At 36.3% G+C, this 22,632-nt stretch overlaps 1 protein-coding gene across 1 annotated transcript in view; it reads left to right on the forward strand.

Moving 5' to 3' along the window:
- Window positions 1-22,632, forward strand: part of LOC133526605 (centromere protein F-like) — a 144,751-nt gene that overhangs the window by 23,349 nt on the left and 98,770 nt on the right. Inside the window, exon 9 of the mRNA XM_061863296.1 lies at window positions 3,719-3,814. Coding sequence (XP_061719280.1) covers window positions 3,719-3,814 — 96 coding nt within the window. The remainder of the gene's footprint in view (window positions 1-3,718; window positions 3,815-22,632) is intronic.

Consider the following 22,632-nt stretch of genomic DNA (forward strand, 5'->3'; position numbering starts at 1 on the left):
TTTGACGCTGACTGTACTATACTTCGTTTTTTTAGCATTCTTAGGTAAACAATCTTGACGTGTCTTTTTAATGAAAAACGCTCTAAAAACCGTTTTGATAAAGCGTTTTTCAATAAAAAGATGCTTCAAGATTATCTACCCCAAAAAATTAGTCTAACCCAAAACGTACTAAGAATGAAAACACTTTCGTTCACGTGCTTACGTGACGTTAACATTCAGGAGCATACGTTTCGACGCTTCAGATTATTCTCAACGGACTTACGATCGGTGCATACAATGACCTGTTTCGAGGTCAACACTGATAACCGACACTCTTATCATTATACATTGGGGTTTTTGATGCGGGGATGAAATTTAGAGAAAATCGAATTGCAAGTTGTTAAAACCGTGTTTTTTTTTTACATTTTTGGCAGCTTATCTTTTTTCGGAGAAGATTGTTATTTTTTTTGTTTTTTTTTTTTGGCGGTAGTGAGTTCAAGGGTTCCTGAAATCCTGAAAGACCTTATGGACTTCCATGGGTCTTTGAAGCTCATTTTAAAAATATCGAAATTAAGTTACGAATATGACCAAAGTGAGAAAAAGTTAGTATTAGCCAAATCGTATTTATATAATCGTATAAGAGTTGGCTAAAAATCGTTGGGGAAAGCACTCGACACACACATACATACATTGGTAGGTTTTATATATTTATGGGATACGTATGGGTGGGGGTAAGCCCTTTACCGTAGTCGGCTAAAAATCAGTTCACAGCTATCTCCTTAAACCAAATATCCTCGTGTCCACAGATACGACTAATAATACTCGTTACTCACCAACTCACCACTCAGCGTATCGACGCGATGGCGCGGCGCCAACGCTTGGGGGACATTTTTCGCGCGTCTGACCGCGTTTTTGACACCGCGCTGTCTACCGTCGTGTTTTTTTTTATTAGGTGTGGAGATGACGTACAATATCTGAGAATTCGAGTAGGTTCTTTGATTATGATCCGGCTTATAAACTGAATATTTGTGAATATCATTCGGGCGTTTTTTTTAGAGAATTGGGGTCGGTTGCACCATGCGGTCTGTCATTTAAAACGTTCGCTAATTTTATGGTATGGGAAGTAATTGGCAGTTTCATTACTGTTCACTTTTAAATTACGTTGATCAGTCTATTAAGTGTGTTTGGGGCATCTAGCCCTATATCTACCTCACTCCTTAGTTAGTCACATTGTAGTTTCTACAGATAAACCGTACATGGTTTGCGCTCGCTTTTTTAAAAATAATTTTAAAATAAATAAAATTTCAAGTGTCTTTGGATAAAGTTAAATAGGTTAGTATTTCGGCTGTAATTTTTTTGCCTAAATCCAAATAATGACTAACACAGTGGTGGAAAAAGTACGGCACGCGGGCCAGCTCCGGCCCGCGATAGGATTTTGTAATAATAAAAATAATAAAAACGCATTTTTGATGCAATTCTGGCCCTGCTCTGAAATCTCTTAAACTTTGGCCTGCCATGAAGAAATTTCGCCCACCACTGGACTAACACCTCATGCTCTGTGTATTATATAGGAAGCCCCAAATCCACACAAGTTCGTTGACAAGACGGCTAAATTTAAGAAAATACGTACTCATTATTTACATTGCAAACTTGTTATAAACTAAACATGTAAATATAATTATAATTTAATTTTCCATATCCTTATTGTGTCACTGGTAACTGGCAAATTAATAGTTATTTTCCTCAAATCCTCAGGCAAACACATTAGCAAATGAGTTTGTTTTGCCATCACCATATTGCCAGGACCCTATTGTGTCTGGAACCCAGTGTCCACTGATATGATAAGGGGGTCAAATAGGCCGTGTTTACCGCCAGTGTGGTGGTGAGTCTTGTGATATCACGACGTGATTTTATGTGACAGTTTTGTGTATTGATGGTGTGTTTTAAATTGGTGAAATCGTGTTTTCTTGGAATGGCAGATTTGTTGCTTGTAAGTTTTTATGAAGTTTTATTTGACTTGCAACTAATTATGTCCTGCTATCAGCATCAAAAGTAGCGGATCAGACAACGCGTCAAAAATATCCACCATATTCTAATAACTTTACAAAAAGGGATGTCTCTGTGTGTAGAACAATTAGACTGTGTCAGATACTTTTTGTGATTCCGTTGTCACCTAGAAACCCTAGAGTTTCGCCATGTCTGTCTGACCGTCCGTCCGCAGCTTTGCTCTGTGATCGTTAGTGATAAAAAGCTGCAATTTGACATGGATACATAAATCATGCATGGCGACAGCACGGTAAAATAAAACCTTCAAATTTTGCTTTGACCCAATAGTGTGGAGTATCGTTGGATACATCTTTTATAGTATTTTATGCAACAGTTGTATAAGGGTCAAAAAAGGGGAGTGGCGTGAGTTACAATGTGAGCCGGAGCCGAAGGCGTAGGCGAACATTGTAAAGGAATACGCCACGAGCATTTTTTGACCTACTTATACAACGTTGCATACAATATTTTTCTTACGAGTCAACAAAAATAAATCTTAATTTAGGTAAACAAAGCAAAAGTATATAGCCAAGTTAGTTGATGCTGACTGTACGTGTGTAATTTTCTTCAAAAACCATTTGTTAGTCAATTGAGTTGCAATTTGACCTACTTATGAAAGACCTATATGAGAGAGAGATGACGTAGAACCATGACATGAGAGCGGAAGTGCCGTCAGGCTTTGTGATAAATGCAACCACATTGAATTTGGGGTCGTTTAAATCATCTTAATATCAGTGATTTCAATGCACTTTGGGCATCACTAGGATGTAGAAAATAGGCAATACTCACTTTTTGATTTTAAGCTTTCTAAACTTGATTTCCTTTTCCGATTCTCTGGCAAATCTATACATACGTTCAACGGTTATGATAGGGTACATTAATAATAAATATTCCCATAATGAGAATCTCGTGAAAGCCGAGAAGGACAAGTCCAGCAAGTACCTTGACTTAGAGCACGAGATAACTGCCATGTGATATGTTGGCTCAACGATCATTGTTCCGATAGTCGTGTCAGCGAACGGTCTCATAGCGAAGAGTGTCGACCAACACCTAGAGAGACTCTCGCTAGGTGGTTGGATCAAGGGTCTGATGCAGAAGGCGGTGATCTTGGACACGGCGCGGATAGTCCGGCGGTTCCTCTCTCTGCGGCCCTGACCACCGGCAGCTTGGGCCCTGCCCCGCTGCTGGCGGCACTCTAGCTTAGGTTTTTTATAATGTGTTTATATTATGTATTTTGTATTGTTTTTGTATGTATTTATATTTTAATTTTATATCCATATCGTAAAACTTACCTGAGATAAAAGATAAATAAAGAGTATAATAAATATTAAACGAGAAATAAATTTATTTATACCGTATGTACAGTTTTCATAAATATCAGTGTTTTGAACAATATTTGTTTATTTATCAAATAATGTCCTGTTAAAACTGCTTGCACGCTTCATAGTCAGTTATAAAGTTGATTATGACAAATATAACTAGAGTGCATTCTCTTAATAATCTCTTCAAACTAATTTGAGCCTTATCACTCTTATCAGCCTGTACATAAATCTTCCAATACCTCAAAAAGCTTAAAGCCTTAGGTATTTATTACTATACTAGGACGGATAAACACTGAAGCCCGTTTCAAAAGGTTCCATAACGTCTCCAATCAAATCTAAACCTTAGCTATTTACTAATAAGGTGTATTACGCAGGTGCTGCTTTCGGACCCGGACGCGGAGCTTTCCAGCTGGCCGCTGGAACTGGTGGCGCTGCGGGACAAAATACACGACGCGAGGCCTGAGAAAGAGGTTAGTAATATGGACAGGAAGATAAAATAAGAAGTACATAGTTTATTCGTAAACATATCTGACGTTCCACAAGACAAGGTACCTTATAGCGTATACATACTAAACGCGTGCAAATATGTGAGAGCAAACCTGGACACATACACCACTCACTCCAGTATCCGTCGAAGTACTTTTTTAGTCGTGCCGGGTTGCAGATTCGCAAAGACTCGAGGGTCGCTCGTTGTCATGGGTGCAAAATTATATAACTCACTACCCGTGGAGCTAAAACCTAAAACCTAGTTTTGAGATGTAAAATACTATGTTTTATGAATAAACATCTGAATCTAAATCTGGTATAGTGTCGGTAATAATAGCGTAAGCACCAACCGCCATTAATGTACCTTCACTACGTCACTGAAAACAATAGAAAGGTCGAGAAAACTGGAAAAAAATAGAAAGGAAAAAGGGACACGAAATTCCTGTACGAAACAAAACAAGCTGTCTGACTAGTGGGTGTATTCATCGTAAATGCAAACAGGCGAGCGAATGTATAATGTTATCCTTTTCACGCTTTCTAAGACCCAGCGAGGTTAAACAAGACGGCTTTATGATTTCGGTTGGTACCGTGACCACTATAATTAAAAACTTACGCTAAACCATAGAGAAATAAGTAAGCTTAGAGTATTCACTCCATGCATAGATAAAAACTCCGTTACAAAAGTTATGAGCGAGCTTTGCGAAAACTTATTTGTAATCAAACTTAAGCTTATTAAGTTTTAAACGAGTTTAAAACTCGTTAATGATAATGACACGATTTACCATACCTTCCATACAACTTATTATTTATTACAAGCTTTTATTTACTTTCACCTGACCGTTGTCTGTTTGTAATCAAATCTTGCAAGTTAAATTTGATCCACTTCCCGGTTTCCGATTGAGGTGAGAATTTGCATATATATGTAAGTCGGGTGACAGTGCAATATTATGGTACCATCGAGATGATCTGATGATGGAGACAGGAGGTGGCCATAGGAACTCTGTGATAAAACAACGCAACCTAATTGTGTTTGGGGTTTTAGTTGCCTGTGAAAAAAAAAGTACAGCCAGCGATAAAAGCTTGTACCAAAAATGAAATTTTTGCCAAAAACTTATTAAGTAAGGAAATTGATGTATAGAGTCAGCACTCTAAGCTTTGGCTAAACAGCACCCATGTAACAACAGATCAAACACATTTAAGTTACTTTTAGTAAACCTTATCTTTATTACAATAAGATCTACTAATGGTCAATCCGTTTATCTTTATATGTATTCGAGTAAGTTCCCACGAAACGTTGCAACATGTGTTGTTTGATGTTCGATGTTTGAGCGATAATGTGGTGTTGAGGGTTGCATTACAGCATTTGCAGACCATTCGATACGATCCGTTAATGTATTGCGAATTTAGAATCTATACAATTTATTTAGCAAACATAAAAGATTTCATATGTAAAACCTACATACCTACTACGAGTTAAACCTTTTTTTTTATTGAAAGTAAGGAGAAGGACATTAATGCGAAACCGAAATCATCATCATCATCATCATTTAAGAGCGTGGCTCTTGTCGGTGGAGTAGATGCCAGTTTTCGCGGTCCTCGGCCAAGTTCTTTAGGTCCCTGTAAGACACCGAAATCGTGTCATCATAATATTATGTCTTTTATTTTCATAATCTTGTGATCATTTTGTGACGTCATACATTTTGTTATTCACAGAGATTAATCGATTATCAGTTGAAACCTTAAGATGTAGAAACGACATGTTACATCGTGGTTAATGTGTTTTTCGGTTAACCATTATATGATATTGTTTTCTTTATATATTACACTATACCATGCCATCACCGTATGCGCGTGCGGCGCGGCGCCGGCGCGTAAATAAATGCTAACTGGTAAAATTAGCCCGCGTTCACTCACCCGCGGACTCGCGACAAAAGGTCGACTATTTAGGCCCTTTCGTTCTCTCTGTTTTACCACTTTGGGCTTAAATACCTTATAGTGTTGTGTTCCTGCCGGTGAGTAAGGTTACCAGAGCTCAACGAGGGGTGGGAGGGGGTTAGGGTCGGCAACGCGCATGTGACTCTTCTGGAGTTGCAGGCGTACATAGGCTACGGAGACTGCTTACCATCAGGCGGGCCGTATGCTTGTTTGCCACCGACGTAGTATTAAAAAAAAAAACAATTCGGGATTAGAGAGAAAAGTCAAGATCGCGTTCTTTTGTCTATTCATTCAATGTTTCTTAATCTACTTCACTGTACATTTCTTAGATACCAAAGATGATTGTATAATTGTATAATGGGCCCTTTTTCCCTAAATTATGTCCAATTTGACAGCTGAACTTTGGCTGCCAAAGGTTGACATTTAATTTGACAACAGATCCAGACAACCGCCTCACAACGCCATTTCCGTCTGCGTTATCTTCAAACTAAGGGGCACGATTTTTCTTAGAACTTACTTATCTTATACAATGGATGAATCTATGTCACATATTCGTACTTCATATTAACACCTTTGGATATTTTATAGATAGGTATTAGGTATTTCAGCACCCGCTGCATCGTTACAGGAATGCGGCACGGAAAACGCATAAAATGCGTTATGCGCCGACACGCATAATGAACGTTTATACACACAAGAAATATCAGTTTACAGGAAATTATCTAAACCTACCCAAAACTCGACTTTATATCTTACACTATTAGGTTGAACTTTGCTTATGTTTTATATAGTGAAGCAGTTAATCAGATAAATGTAGATGAAAGGTATGCATCTTTATGCCATGATGGTGGCGTAGACGCGTCCTGCGTGATAGTAAGTTGCCAACGTAAAATATTTTCTACTATTTATTTTATTTATTTATTTAAACTTTATTGCACACGTAAAGAAAAATGTACAAATGGCGAACTTAATGCCAAAAGGCATTCTCTACCAGTCAACCATTGGGTCAAACAGAGACTTGTGTATGTTGGTGCAGGAAAAAATAATAACAAATAATAAGGAAAAAATTAAACGTGAAGTCAAATAATATTAAAAATATATAAATAGTTAAATACTACTACTTATATAATGTATAAAAGATAGACTAATACATATAATTATGTACATATACATGATGGTGAACCTTATTTAAGTTCTTCTGACAGAAGATGCTTGCGAAGTAGTCTTCTGTCTTTTACACATATAACAACCTCGACACTTGTGCGCGAGCGAGGTATTCACTAGATCAGTGGTTGCCAATGTTGACTAGACTCCGACCCACCAAACAAAAACTGTAAAATTCGAGACCCACCTCTTGGCTATCTTAAATATTATTGCTTGGAGCATGAAATATTATTTTCATCACACTTGCTCGGAAAAGATCTTATTTCATGCAGGTGTGCTGAAGGACAAAGGGCTATTTTTCCCTTCCCGTGGAAGTAATGGATTGTGAAAAAAAAGCTATAACTCCCTAGGGATATTAATATGTCACTTATTCATACAAACCAAGTAGCATAAATGTGTTTCATTTTTAAAATACTGACTCGGTTGACTGAAGAATGTTACAAACTCGGGTCTTTAATTCCGCCGCAGGCTGTCGGGAATTACCACCCTCGTATCCAAAATTTCCTTTACCCCCCTCGTTGCATAATGTACTATAGTACCAGCTGTTAACCCGACTGGTCGGCGTGTCGTCTTGTGTTCCAGGGCCCATTCAAATTTCCATGGGTGGGTCGCGACCCTTAGTAAGGGAAATGCTGCACAAGATTTTTTTATACTACGTCGGTGGCAAACAAGCATACGGCCCGCCTGATGGGACATGCGTCCTGCCGACCCTACCAGCGGAGTGTTAGGGTCGGCAGGACGCATGTCCCATGTCCTCGTTGAGCTTTTGCAACCTTACTCACCGGCAGGAACACAACACTATTAGTAGGGTCTAGTGTTATTTGGCTGCGGTTTTTTGTAAGGTACTTCCCCAGTTGGGCTCTGCTCTAAAATGACATCCGCTGTGCTGTGCCCTACCACACAAAGCTAGATGATAAGATGACATTCACAGTGCCCATACCTCTATTTTGGACGCAGTTTAAGGACGTACCCAGGTCCAAGATCTTATCACTCATGAAGAATAATGTTAAAACCCTACAGATTATATAGGGTTTCAACTATCAGAAACCCATAAAAGTCTGTGGTTATGTCTCCATGGATTCGATATATCTGTTAATAATTGTGCCATTTTTAAACAAAAGGGTACTTATTGTCGGTTGTCAATAAGGCGCTATTTCCATTAAGCTTCAATTTGAAATCAACCTCATCGACAACTGGAGGGCTACCGCGAACCACGTTCGACTTGTTGCCCCCCTGTTACACTTACGTGCGATTTACAAGTGCGACAGAGAGGCAACACGTCGAACGTGGTTCGCGGTAGGCCCTCTGACAATGTGGTGCCTTTTAGTTGAAAACTTCACGTTTATTTTTTAAACGATAGCAGCTCTATCTGCGTTAAACTTAGCTCGTTTATTCTCATTGTTTGATTTGCAACATATTTTTTAAACTGCTGTAACATTAACTATTTCTAATGTCTGCGAATGGTCATATAAGTGATACTGTGAGCTGTAGGCTATTTTCAAACTAGGCTAAATACAGTAACTGTTTTAATTTCATAACGACAAAGGCGAATACGTAATGCGGAAGGACTATTTTCTTTATCATACACTTTATGTTGACCTAATAAAATACTTTAAACTATTTGCGCTGGCTAAATTGCCTAATAACAAGCCAGTGAAAAAGCGACTTTAATTTCTAAGTTGTTAGACTCAGATTGCAGTAACATCTTTATAAAAATGTGCACCACAAATTTAAAGTACACTGACATATGTTACATGTCAGCTAATTGAATTAAAATGCGTATTTGAGTGCTACTTGATTCAATTATGTGAGCATGGACTTCTAATAGGTTACGAAATGAGGATTCTCTTTAGAGATCTTAGGGTTCTTGCGAAAGTAGGCCTTTCCACTTCAAATGATAGAAATGTCTGGAGAAAAGACTTCCTATTATTATTAAAAACGCTCTCACTGTTCAAACGGTCTCACTAACAATTCGTAAATTGGGGTTCTTCAAACTTATTGACCAGTCGCCATCAGATATACCGGAGCGGCCACGGCACTCAAAAATATCGCAACATAAATAAATAAATAAATAAATATTATAGGACATTATTAGTGAACACCTTGGTCATTTCGATATAACTGATGACGACTGCCCATAGGAGTACTCCGGCTAGGCGTTCGGCTTTCCCGCTTCCTTGTCCTAGGTCGGATTTTATGATATTAGGCTCTCCTCTTCCTTTTCGTGGGATCGTTGACTTTAGTTTGAAGACCAAACATACTAAATCTTTTTATTAATTATAATACTAATATTGTAGCCAATAAGCCCGACATCGTGCTGACAGATCGATCGCAACGCCGGGCCGTGCTCGTCGACATCACCATCCCCCATGATGAGAATCTCGTGAAAGCCGAGAAGGACAAGTCCAGCAAGTACCTAGACTTGGCTCACGAGATAACCGTCATGTGGTATGTTGATTCGGCGATCACTGTCCCGATAGTAGTTTTAGCGAACGGTCTCATAGCGAAGATTCTCGACCAACACCTAGAGAGACTCCCTAGGTGGTTGGATCAAGGGTCAGATGCAGAAGGCGGTGATCTTGGACACGGCGCAGATAGCCCGGCGGTTCCTCTCTCTGCGGCCCTGACCACCGACAGCTTGGGCCCTGCCCCGCTGCTGGCGGCACCCTAGGTTAGGATTTCTATAGTGTTTACATGTATTTTGTTTTCTTTTTGTATGTATTTTTTGGATTTTACTTTTGTATTCATATTATAAAATGCCTAACCCAAGACCCATGAAAAATAAAGAGATAATAATACTAAAATATTTATTGACAATAACAATATACATAATGGATATATACAGATGATTAATATGACTAGCTTATATTTAAAATAGGCCCTTGAGGCATTGTACCAAGGATGCTGGCGGCATTTCCTCGTTGTATCGCAATACTGATACGTTGTGCGAGGAAGCCGCCAGCTCTTCGGTCACCAGTTACGTCAACCAGACGTTTCGCGATTTCTCCAAAAAACTTGTGCGCGCTGGGACCCCATGGACCAAGAGTTTCAACGCCAAATGGTACAAAATGGTACTCTCTACCGAGGCTCTTATATTTATTACGTTTCGAAATTTCGGCGCTTTCCGCCGCTGCGCCCGCTTTTACATTAGTCCGTTGGAGGTGGGACGGTGCAAAGTTGAGATTTTGCTATTTAGAATTCTTTTACAAAACACACTTTTGTTTAAGTAGCTAGGGCTAAGTTGGAAAAACCAGTACCTAAGGCAGAAACAGATATATAAATCTCTATTACAGTACATATGGGGCTACTTTATAGCACTAGTGCGAGAAGTAGCATATTACGTTACTGTGTCGAACATTTAAAGGGCCATATGTACTGTAAAACGTTGTACGATACATGTGCGAATAGGTAATTCGCTACTCGTGTCGATTTAAAACACTCCCTTCGGTCGTGTTTTAATTTATCGCCACTCGTTTCGAATTTCCTATTTTTCGCACTTGTATCGTAATGTACTATTAAGCGTGGAATCAAACCACATATTTATCTGTGATTGTTATTCTCTATCTATGCCATATATTTAACCGCCTTTTTGAGTATAAACTTTAATGAACGAACTGAAGTCTCCTAAAATATAACGCCATAAAGTATTTTATTATTCATTCCAAAGATGAATGATGTTAAAATATAGATAATCACCGTTATAAATAAAGTTTGTTTTTGGTTTATGACGTACTAATTTATCATTGTTTGGGTTATGAAATCACCTTCAGGTATTTATTATGAAACAGTTAGTACTTTATACGTATCCTGGATTTTGCGTCCAAGAACATTACGTTCGAAACATAAAGAGAAAATAATGTTAGTGTACGCCAAGGTGGGTCGTTTACTTTGAATAAGTTGCGAAAATTGTGGAAGTTTAAACCAACGCACAATTGAACATCCAGCAACTGAAGTGGCAAAACGGGTGAAGTGAGGAGGTGGAAATGATCTGCATACGTTTTTAATCCAACGGCGTTGTGCTCATAACATTTTAAAAACCTCAGTGATGTTTATAACGCTTATACATAGTAATGTACTATTACACACTTAAGCTACTTATACTTAATCTAGAAATTATATGTATAAAATTAAGATCCAATTACATTTGCCTATGTGACAATTGGACAGTCTCAGCTACTGCTGGAAGCCCCGCCTTTACTTCGCGGTTTCACCGCTGGTTTTCAGCCTGCCCGAATTGAGGCGGTGACACAAGACGACTGCTAAGTACATACTTACTTGTATAAATATTACTTTGTTTATTTACAGAATTAACTTACACTTAATTTAAATAGAATAAAAACGAAAATTTAATTCCAAAAAAAAATGAGAAAATAATAAGTAGCTAGTAAAACTAGAGTATTAAAGTAAATTTGCCTTGTTTAGGACATGTTAAGACGAAGAGGTGGGGGGAGGTTGTTCATATGTATAGTAATACATTACTATAATTGCTTCGTTATTTTAGCATTGGTCATTTTAAAATTTAATTTTTAAAAAGCGTTATTCAATAAAAAGGCACGTCAAGATAGCTTACCTTCTGTTAAGACGAAGTGTAGTCGATTTTAGTTTCCCACTGCTAGACAGTCGATTATTAATTTATTATATTTCCTTGGATTTCACGGGCCTATAAATCACGGTCTTTTGATTGGCTTGCGTGGGGATATAGATCCAACACAACATGTTTGTCATGTTGTGATCCAACAATGTCATTTAGAACGCCTGCTGGAACCCGTTCACAGGCGTAACAATAGACACCCATGAACGGATCGCAGCAGGCATTGGGACTATTGTAGAAAAAGTGAACAGTATAACGGTCTATAGATTGACGTTTGGGTGGACAATAAGACTGGGTTATTGCAAAGACGTCCGAACACCTGCCATAACAATGTTTTCACTAGTTATCAAGGCAGGCATTGACCGCCCACTAGATGCCCCCGAAACTGCCGTCGTGAAGACGACCAGGAACAACACCGGTGTGAGCGGCTCAGGGGTGTCGAGAAGTGTATACCGCTTTCTACCCTGTGGCTGATAACTACCACTGTGCCAACTCTAATTTATTTTACAGTACATATGGTGCTATTTTACCGCACTAGTGCGAAAATTAACATATTACGTTAATGTGTCGAACATTTAAAGATTTTAAAGGGCCATATGTAAGTACTGTAAAACTTTGTACGATACATGTGCGAATAGGTAATTAACAACTCGTGTTTTAATTTATCGCCAGTCGTTTCGTATTTCCTATTTTTCGCACTTGTATCGTAATGTACTATTATTATTATAAATTTATTGACAATATTTTCCTTAACATGTAATATAATTGTGTATGCTTTTATATCCTTGACTTCCTCCTCGTTCAACTACTTCGCCGATGCCCCTTTGTACTTGATTTCGAGGAAGTGCATAATCAGTAGTAATTATTTAATCATCGAGAGACGTTAGAAAGGGTCGTAGACCTTAATTGATAATGATGGGAACACATGGTGTGGAACTTAAAACACTTATAGGGACCAATGCTCCATTTGAAGTTGATAAAATAATCCTGTTCACCATTTTGATAAGGTTTACTAAGTTAAATGGTAGGGTTGTTTTCCATTAATATATTGCTGTATAAGTACAAAATAATCACAGCATCCGATGGGATATTTTGTCATAATTTCGCAGTGTTGTGTGGAGTTCTACTATCCCTTACACAGTTTTCACGTAACAGCTTTTAGGGTTCCGAACCCAAAGGGTCAAACGGGACCCTATTACTGAGACTCTGCTGTCCGTCCGTCCGTCCGTCCGTCCGTCTGTCACCAGGCTGTATCTCATGAGCCGTGATAGCTAGAAAGTTGAAATTTTCACAGATGATGTATTTCTGTTGCCGCTATAACAACAAATACTAAAAAGTACGGAACCCTCGGTGGGCGAGTCCGACTCGCACTTGTCCGATTTTTTTCTATGATTTTTCGTCAAAATAGTAACCAAGTTCCTGCCATGTTCAAATCTTTATTTGGAGCCATTCACCCGTCCCCGTAAATATTACGACACCTCTGTTTACGTTGGACGTAACTGCACGTTAACGTCTAACGGGACGATTTCCTTCTGCTCTGCACTCGGTTATGGCGCTTCCGCGTACTAATTTAATTTTATGCATACGATGATTAGTGTGTCACGTTTTTAGGAACGATAAACGGTTGTTTTAAGGTTATAATTTTGAATTTCTAACGAAGTAACAGTAGCGAGACGTTATTCAAATCGGAAGGCAAGCCAAAATTACATTTTCTTCAAGAACGTATAGAAATAAGTACTATACACGGTGCCCGCGAGGAAACGGAAAGATTTTAACAGTATATTCCGGATCGTATTTAGAGACAAAATTGTCATAAAAACTTAAAAACGCCTAGTCTCAGAGTTAATATTAAAAAAAAAATTTTTTTTTTTTTATTGTGTTTCAGTGCATAACGCCTTTATGATGGCGATGGCGCCACTATGGGAACTAGTCTAGACGTCCTAATTGACAGACTATTTTTTACGAAAAAAAAGTACCAATTCAATTATAAATCCATACATTTCCCAAAAACATGTATTTATTATGTTTTTTTTTTTGGCGGAATTGACTTAAATTTTTATGTTATTCTCGTTCTTATGACCTCAGGAATACATGGTTAATTTTTTTCCGTTTCCTCGCGGGCACATTGTATACATAGCTTACAGGAACAACTATATTATAGGAAGTTATTTGTATTACCAATGTTTTTAACTTAATAATAAAAAAGATAAATTAGAATATTGAAGACCCGGTGTATGACTATGACCCATGGTGATTTAGTCAATCAATTTGAACATAAGACTTGTGATAGAGTGAAACCAAGATAAATTTGCAGTGATTTTGATAGCCTAGACGGTGCACGAGGTATTTTTAAACGTCAAACTTCTTTGAAATTATCACGTTTACTTGACACTTTAATAGTGTACAAAGCTGACAGTGAAGTGACAAAGCTTTAATAGTGTACAGTCGAGGAAATTGATTCTTTAGCAGTTAACGTGTCACGTTACAATGGACAGCTCTTACCATAAGCATGTACAGCCAAATTTACTTGAACCGCAAGTTGCTAAAGAATCAATTTCCGCGACCGTACGTCAACAAGGGAAGATTAGCAATACCATCTCATTTAAAACGGAATTTTTATCTAAAAGTGTTTTTGGAATGGCTTCGAAAATTTTCAATATTTTACCCAATGCCATTTTAAAAACAGAAAATATAAGACTTTAAAAAAAAAGTCCGTTTTCATTCTTATCAAACAAAGCGTATTACTCCATTGATGAATATAAAAGAGACAATACATTAATTTAATTTAATTCAATACTAAAATTTATAGTGTTTAGAATAAGGTAAGATTTAAGCATGCAATTTATTGTTAAAATTACCAACACAAAACAAAATTTGTACACCTAATGCTGGTAAGACATAGTGATAACTAATAAGTACTAAGTTGTAACATCTATGTACCTATGTCTAACAAATAAAAATATTGATTGATTGATTGACACTTGCACCGTTTGGGCTATCAAAATCGCCGCCAACTTATCTTGGTCTTACTCTAGAAACTGCCACTTAAAGTCTAGATGAATATAGGCATTTTTGTTATGAACTAAATGTCTAAATAAGCAGTTAACAGTTTAACAATGTTGTTCCAGCCATCACTTCCTTCTATTTGTCCCCTTACCTGCGCTCATTGAATTTAAGGACTATTTTATTAATGCCTCGTACATTTAAGGTTAGGCCTTATAACTATTTTATAATCTACTTACGTTGAAAATGTCGAAATACATATGGAACACATGTTAGGTAAAAGATAAATATTCAAATGCCATTAAAAAATAATTAAAAAAACTTGTTTAAGGTTGATTAGGATTAACCTGTATTTTGGTGCGGAAAGAAATGGTAGCCATCAAAAAATTACTAAACTTTTATTTTATTTATTACCACGTGGGGTTCACTTTACGATTAACGTGAACCGTAGAGGGCTCAGCAATTAAAGTCGGTGCCCGTATCTGTCATTTCTTATCCTTTCTTCTACGCCTCATCCTCAGTTGAAAATCATCAATTAAATTACCAAGTCTGCATAAACCCACCCACAAAGAATCATCATCACAACACAACACTCCCATACCCAAAGATCACATGTCACTAGTACTAGCCTCAATAACTGATTATCAGATAGGTGAGATAGGCCTTACATCTTTGTAATAAGATTCACAAAAGATCAGTCAATTATGTCAGTATGTCTTCACTGTTAATTGACAATACGTAAACCTTATTCCAAGGGCATAAAAATCATCAATGGTCAGCTGTGATTGCTTTTTGTACAGGCGGCCAAGATGTTCACAGATGTCTCAAAAAAGCCTCAATTTTCAAGACGTTAAAGTGCACGTTCAGATATTTATGAGCACCTTGGCCGTTCCGGTATATCTGATGGCGGTTTTACGTCGTTTTGAATCTGAAGCGTTGTTTAATCTTTTAATTAGTTGCGGGAGGAAAGTGCGTGATTGTGAGGCAGGATGTCAGCTAAATCGGGAGCAGGGGGAAAACAGGGGTGTGCGATTTGGGAAGATTGATGACGGCTTTGGAAGAATATGCTGGTGATTTTTGGCTGGTTGACTAGAAAAGTATTTCTTTAAAGGTATTAGCATATACATGGATTGAGTTAGGTAAGGATTGAATTATTTAAGTCTTATAAGACACTTGTGCTTCGAATATATATACAAGAATTGCTCGTTTAAAGGTATAAGATATGCTGGTGATTTTTGGCTGGTTGACTAGAAAAGTATTTCTTTAAAGGTATTAGCATATACATGGATTGAGTTAGGTAAGGATTGAATTATTTAAGTCTTATAAGACACTTGTGCTTCGAATATATATACAAGAATTGCTCGTTTAAAGGTATAAGATATGCTGGTGATTTTTGGCTGGTTTACTAGAAAAGTATTTCTTTAAAGGTATTAGCATATACATGGATTGAGTTAGGTAAGGATTGAATTATTTAAGTCTTATAAGACACTTGTGCTTCGAATATACATACAAGAATTGCTCGTTTAAAGGTATAAGATATGCTGGTGATTTTTGGCTGGTTGACTAGAAAAGTATTTCTTTAAAGGTATTAGCATATACATGGATTGAGTTAGGTAAGGATTGAATTATTTAAGTCTTATAAGACACTTGTGCTTCGAATATATATACAAGAATTGCTCGTTTAAAGGTATAAGATATGCTGGTGATTTTTGGCTGGTTTACTAGAAAAGTATTTCTTTATAGGTATTAGCATATACATGGATTGAGTTAGGTAAGGATTGAATTACATATTTAAGTCTTATAAGACACTTGTGCTTCGAATTTGATAGCAATATGAGATGGTGCTGTACGCCTCCCATACATTACGCGATAACTCTGATTGTCAAATGTTGACGTTTGACAATTGAGTGACCACAAAACATAATTTCATGGAATTGGAATGATAGATGGTTGGTTGCGGATCTGCGCTTTGACCATTATCAGGGTTGTCAAATCCCTACTAATATTATTAAAGCAAAAGTAACTCTGTCTGTCTGTTACCACTTCACGCTTAAACCGCTGAACCGATTTTAATGAGATTTGGCATGGAGATATTTTGATACCCGGGAAAGGACATGGGATAGTTTTTATTAACTATCATCATTACCATAGCCCCGGCATTTTGATTGATTGTTTTGTTTTTGAATTTGGAACCCTTAGTTACATAATAAATGTTCAAAATAGATTTTGGAATATGTACAAAAAATTGTACTCAGGGTCTTAGGAGGCTATAGAACTTGCTCACAAAATTTCACGAGAATCGGTTGAGAAATGCGAACTGTAAAAGCGAACAACCGGACATATCAACCTTTTTTTTTTTTACCCAAGCTAAAATTGAGACATTCGGTTCGTTAAATTAAGTTTTTTTTTTTATAGTACGTCGGTGGCAAACAAGCATACGGCCCGCCTGATGGTTAGCAGTATCCGTAGCCTATGTACGCCTGCAATTCCAGAGGAGTTACATGCGCGTTGCCGACCCTAACCCCCTCCCACCCTCGTTGAGCTCTGGCAACCTTACTCACCGGCAGGAACACAACACTATGAGTAGGGTCTAGTGTTATTTGGCTGCGATTTTCTGTAAGGTGGAGGTACTTCCCCAGTTGGGCTCTGCTCTAGATCTGGAATGACATCCGCTGTGCTGTGCCCTACCACACAGAGCGAGATGACATTCACAATGCCCATACCTCTCTTGTGGACGTAGTTTAAGGACATACCCGGGTCCTAAGTAACCTAATAGTTTATTATTAGTAGGTATTTCAGTGAAGTAGTATGGCATCTGTTATTACACTTGTTACAAAATATCCTTGTCAAATAATGTAAGTCAATCATCTCCTTTCAGCTGGCATAGTTCATAAATAAAATAAAACAGATGTGTTGTGACAGTGGGCTCTGTAACCACCTGCCATGTGTCCCAAGTAAGACTGAATGCGTGGTAGCTTAAAAAATAACATGGCTACTTAATACTGAACTGAAATATGTAAGCTTGGGCGCATTGGTTATAATAACAGTAGGTACAGTTTTTAATTTATACTTAGTCATTAGTCATACTGTAGGCATTAGGCAACCGTCGCGTTTATTATTTCAAACCTAGAAATAAACTTTACTAAAACAAAGATTATGCAGTTCAGACCCCGCCAGAAATTAGAATTAAATATAAATTTTTCTTTCAATAATACTCATATAGATTGCGTTCCCACGTTCTCCTTACTCGGAATAAATATAGATACCAATATAGACTGGAAAGATCACATACAAAAAATAAAAACCAAGTTGAGCCAATTTGTATACGCCCTACGAGAGCTTAAAAAGGCGACCAATATCCAGACAGCAATGACAGCATACTATTCCTATGCTCATGCATGGCTTTCATATGGAGTGACGTTGTGGGGGAACAGTCCCAACGTACAAGAAATATTTATTTTGCAAAAGAAATGCGTCCGAATAATTAAAAACATTAAGCAAAACGGCAGTTGTAAGCTCCACTTTCAAAGTCTCAGAATCTTAACTTTAGCGGGTATTTACTTACTGGAATCGTGTAAGTTCGTAAAAAAATATCCCGAACTCTACACAACTCTTGGAGATGGGCCTCTTCGATATGAATCGCGCTACAAAAATAATTTGCGTCAAACATCATCAAAATTAATGATGCATAGAAATGGGCCTTATTCAATGTCAATACAGATCTTTAACAAATTACCTACTGATATAAAAAATGAGCACAACACTAATAAGTTTATTAAAAGATTAAAATCATATTTAATAGAAAAGTCCTTTTATAGTGTAAATGAATACCTAAATTTACCCATTACTTTTTGATTTTAATGATCTCGTTTTCAAATATGTCCGCCTCTCATTCCAAAGTTTATTATTCTGATTTTTTTTTTTTAATTATTATTAATATTTTTTTTGTTATTTTTCATTAATTTTGTTATTTATTTAATTTTATTGATGCTATGATTATTATTTTTTCCAATGCAGTGTAACTATGACTATAATAGCGTTTTTATTTTATTTTTATTTGTATTTTCTTTGTCAATCAATTATTTTTTTATGAAATACTTTTATGGAATGTTTATTAAATTATGGAATAGTTCGAATTGTAATTATATTTTAATAGCCATTATATACCATAAGATTAAAATTAGTTTCATGTAGTCTATAAGGTTTTGCTGCGCCCTATCAGGGTCCACGTACTGTACACCTAGCATTAAGTTGTATGTGTTTTGTACTTGGTTGCAAATAAATAAATTGAAATTGAAATTGAAATGACGCATTAGTGCGTTAATACCTACAATGAGTTTTGAATAAATAAATATTATAGGACATTATTACACAAATTGACTAAGTCCCACAGTAAGCTCAATAAGGCTTGTGTTGAGGGTACTTAGACAACGATATATATATAATATATCAATATTTATAAATACTTAAATACATAGAAAACATCCATGACTCAGGAGCAAATATCCATGCTCATCACACGAATGCCCTTACCAAGATTTGAACCCGGGACCATCGGCTTTATAGGCAGGGTCACTACCCACTAGGCCAAACCGGTCGTCAAAAAAATGGGACATCTTTTTATCATATTATTCAGATCATCATTAATAACAATAATAAATGATTATAAAGTAAGTAAGTAAGTAAACATTCTTTATTACACCAACAATTATACATTTTACATACATGTAAAACTACAAATGAATTTTAAAGGAAAATTGAACTAGGTAACAACAGGCGGGCTTATCGCTAAAAAGCGATCTCTTCCAGACAACCTTAAAATAAAAAAAATAAAAAACAATTATTATAAAATTATTTTTCTTTTTTAACTAAATCAAAATTACCTATCTTTCTCACGCGAAAGTACAATCAGTACATATAAAGTTACCCCTAGTACATTTTCGCGCTCAATATAAAAGCTTCACCTTATTACAATCTCCCCTTCTGTTCCCCTCTGCACTGTCTAAACCCACAGGATACCATCAGAAAAAAACATTACTATAAACATAGCATCCTCAGTCTCTACGCGACCGGCTATCGTGACGCACGTCTGTTAAGACGTCATACGGACTTGTGACGTATCCACATACGAACAAGGTTTACAATTGGACAGTGAGAAGTGACGGTTTTTAATTTAACCGGTGATTGGTGTGTTTTTGGCTCTGTGATTGTCAGTTGTTTTTGAATTCGTTCGAAACGGTTTTCGTTAATGGGAAATTTGGTTTTCGAATATGTGGTGTTTTGTAGGTTTTGTTTTCGTGTCGTTATAGGAATGTGACAGTTTGGTTTCTGTTTATTTTTCTTTCCATATGGTTTTGTACGCTGATGCTTAGAAGTAAATTTAGAAACTTTTGTCGTTTCAATACATTTTGTGTCAGAAAGTAACTTTTTTATATATAAAAATAGTCTTAAAACTGATTTTTAAACGGCGGATCAACACAAAAAATCCTGGGTTTATTATTATTTTCAGTTGTGATCAATTTACAAATAAAAATATGTCCCTCTGTAGGCATGAAAATAACCGAATTTGGTGTCTACAAATTGTACATATTTTTGATATTATATGCACACTTCATTCAGATAAATACCTAAAATAATGTACTTGAGCGATAGAAAATTGCGTTTTATGTCAGATTTACACTATAACACGAAATCCCACCAACATCTACAATAACGGCCCTATTCGAAGAATGATTAAGAGACGTTTAAGATCTTTAAAAGATGACGACATGTCAAAATTGACGTTTATTTCGATTCCGCTGTGATCTCAATACGATCTATCTACGATATATCTATCGTCAAAGTAACATTGGCTGCCCGAATCGAGCTGTTTCTGTCAATTATACGACATAAAAACAATATCTAAATGAAAACTTATCTAAACCAGAATTATCGGTATCGTATCTCATTCTTAGAATCGGGCCGTAATTCTAATAAGAATATCTCAAAGCTTACACAAAGCAGAAAGCTCCCTTCTCAACTCCCCTCGCACAGAATAATTGATACAAAAGCTCACTGCATTAAATAAATCATTTATTATAGCACTGCATAATAAATCATAATAACCCTTATTGTTGATTTGCGGTGGCTAACTTGACGATGGCGTTTAGTGCTCTTCAGTTTAATGATTATGATTGATTTGAGCACCACTCGATTAAGTTAGCGAGTTGATTACGCACAATCACTTGATTATATTTTGTGTTAAACATTGATGTAATTAAGATAATAATGTACTCTGAATGTTGAATGTGAATTTGGTCTGTACAAGCGCAGACCAAATTCACATTCAAGCGCATGTTGCGCAAGTATTTCCTTGACAAACTTTCTTCTTCATCAACTTAATGATTCACACTTGGTATAATTATGTATGTATTAATACATATATGTATGTTTATTTGTATTAAGTATATGTGTAAGTTTATCAATATACATATAGTTTATATTCATATATAGTCTCGGTTACAAATTCATTTACTTTAAAAGACACTGCACCTACTTAATCTTTCTGGTTTAACCCATTGGTTGACTGGTAGAGAATGCCTTAAGGCATTAAGTCCGCCATTTGTACCTTCATGTATTGTGCAATAAAGATTAAATAAATAAATGTACCTTAATGTGTATTTTTAATGCATTAATTTATAATACAAAAATGCTTTGTTTTTGTGAGTTGGTGTAGCAGTTGTAATATGTTTTATAACTATAAACTAAAGAAGATATGTTTTTACAGGACCCACTCCACTAAACTTTTATATGCCAAATTATTGACGATCATAATATAAAATCATATAGATTAACATAAGAATAATTTATACTGCAATTTATCATTATGAAATAAACAAAGTAAACATCGTGGGTTATAATCTCGGTTATGCTGTATAGATCAGAAGAAATCCAGGTCGAAAAAAACTCAAAATGACTAGACAAATACTCTGATCAGAATCTTTGTCATACATAGACAAGAGGTAAAATAAAGAAATATTTTAATTATAGCACTACATTGTAAATCACAATAACCCTTATAGTTCATTTGCTGCACTGGCTATTTGACAGTTAAGTGCTATTCAGTTTATGATTATGATTAAGTTGGGCGCCACTTCATTTAGCGGCTATGGCGATGATAGAGTTGATAACGTACAATCGCTTGATTGTACATACTTTTACAAGTATATATTTTTTAACGTTATAGTACAGTGTAATTAATATAACAATGTGCCTACGTATTTAATGAGTAGGTACGTATATTATTTTATTAATATTTAAGACGACGCATTGTACATTTTGGCGTAGGGTATTTTTATTTATCTTAGCAATTACAAAACTCATTGTATTGTTTGTTGGATTTACTAAGGTGTTTTTTATTCTAACTTATAATTATTTCAATTAGTTAATCATTTTTTATTAATTTATTTCAATACAAAAACTATTACATTCTTAATTACTCTAAAAAAAACATTAAAATGGACTATAAACTAAATAGAAGTAAAAGTAAACAAAAAGAAAGACACAAATACAAAAACTAATCAAAGCCAAAGCCTAAATCCGAGCCCTCCCAGGCGTAAAGGTGCCCATCACGCTCGCCGCGTTGCCACGCTGAATCGCGATAGACAGCCTCTGCATCAGGAATGACCCGGAACGAGGGTCATGACACCTCTCCCTCAACCGCCGCCCCAACTCGCCCAAGAAAATTTTGGCCGATTGTTGGATTGGTTATTCATGGCATCGAATTTATTTCTGTAGTTGCCAATACACGATTGGTAAACTGTTATAGCCGAGAAAATCGTATTAAAGATGCCTCTTTTTAAACAAACATTTTCATTGGACGGGCATGCAGTACCAGTTCTAGGCTCTAAATTATCCTTGTATTCAAAATTCAAAAATTTATTCTACAAGTAGGCCTCAAGGGCTCTTTTACAAGTCAATACAACATTTATAGTAACATCATATAGTGACATGAAAAATTAATAACAACATTTATAAATACAACAGCCAATACCTGGGTAAACATTACATTATAATAATCTTAAAATAATAAATAATTACTACAATACAATACAGATGTATAGTCTCTAT

The sequence above is a fragment of the Cydia pomonella genome, chromosome 16, assembly GCF_033807575.1.
Source record: "Cydia pomonella isolate Wapato2018A chromosome 16, ilCydPomo1, whole genome shotgun sequence".
Taxonomy (NCBI): Eukaryota; Metazoa; Arthropoda; class Insecta; order Lepidoptera; family Tortricidae; genus Cydia; species Cydia pomonella.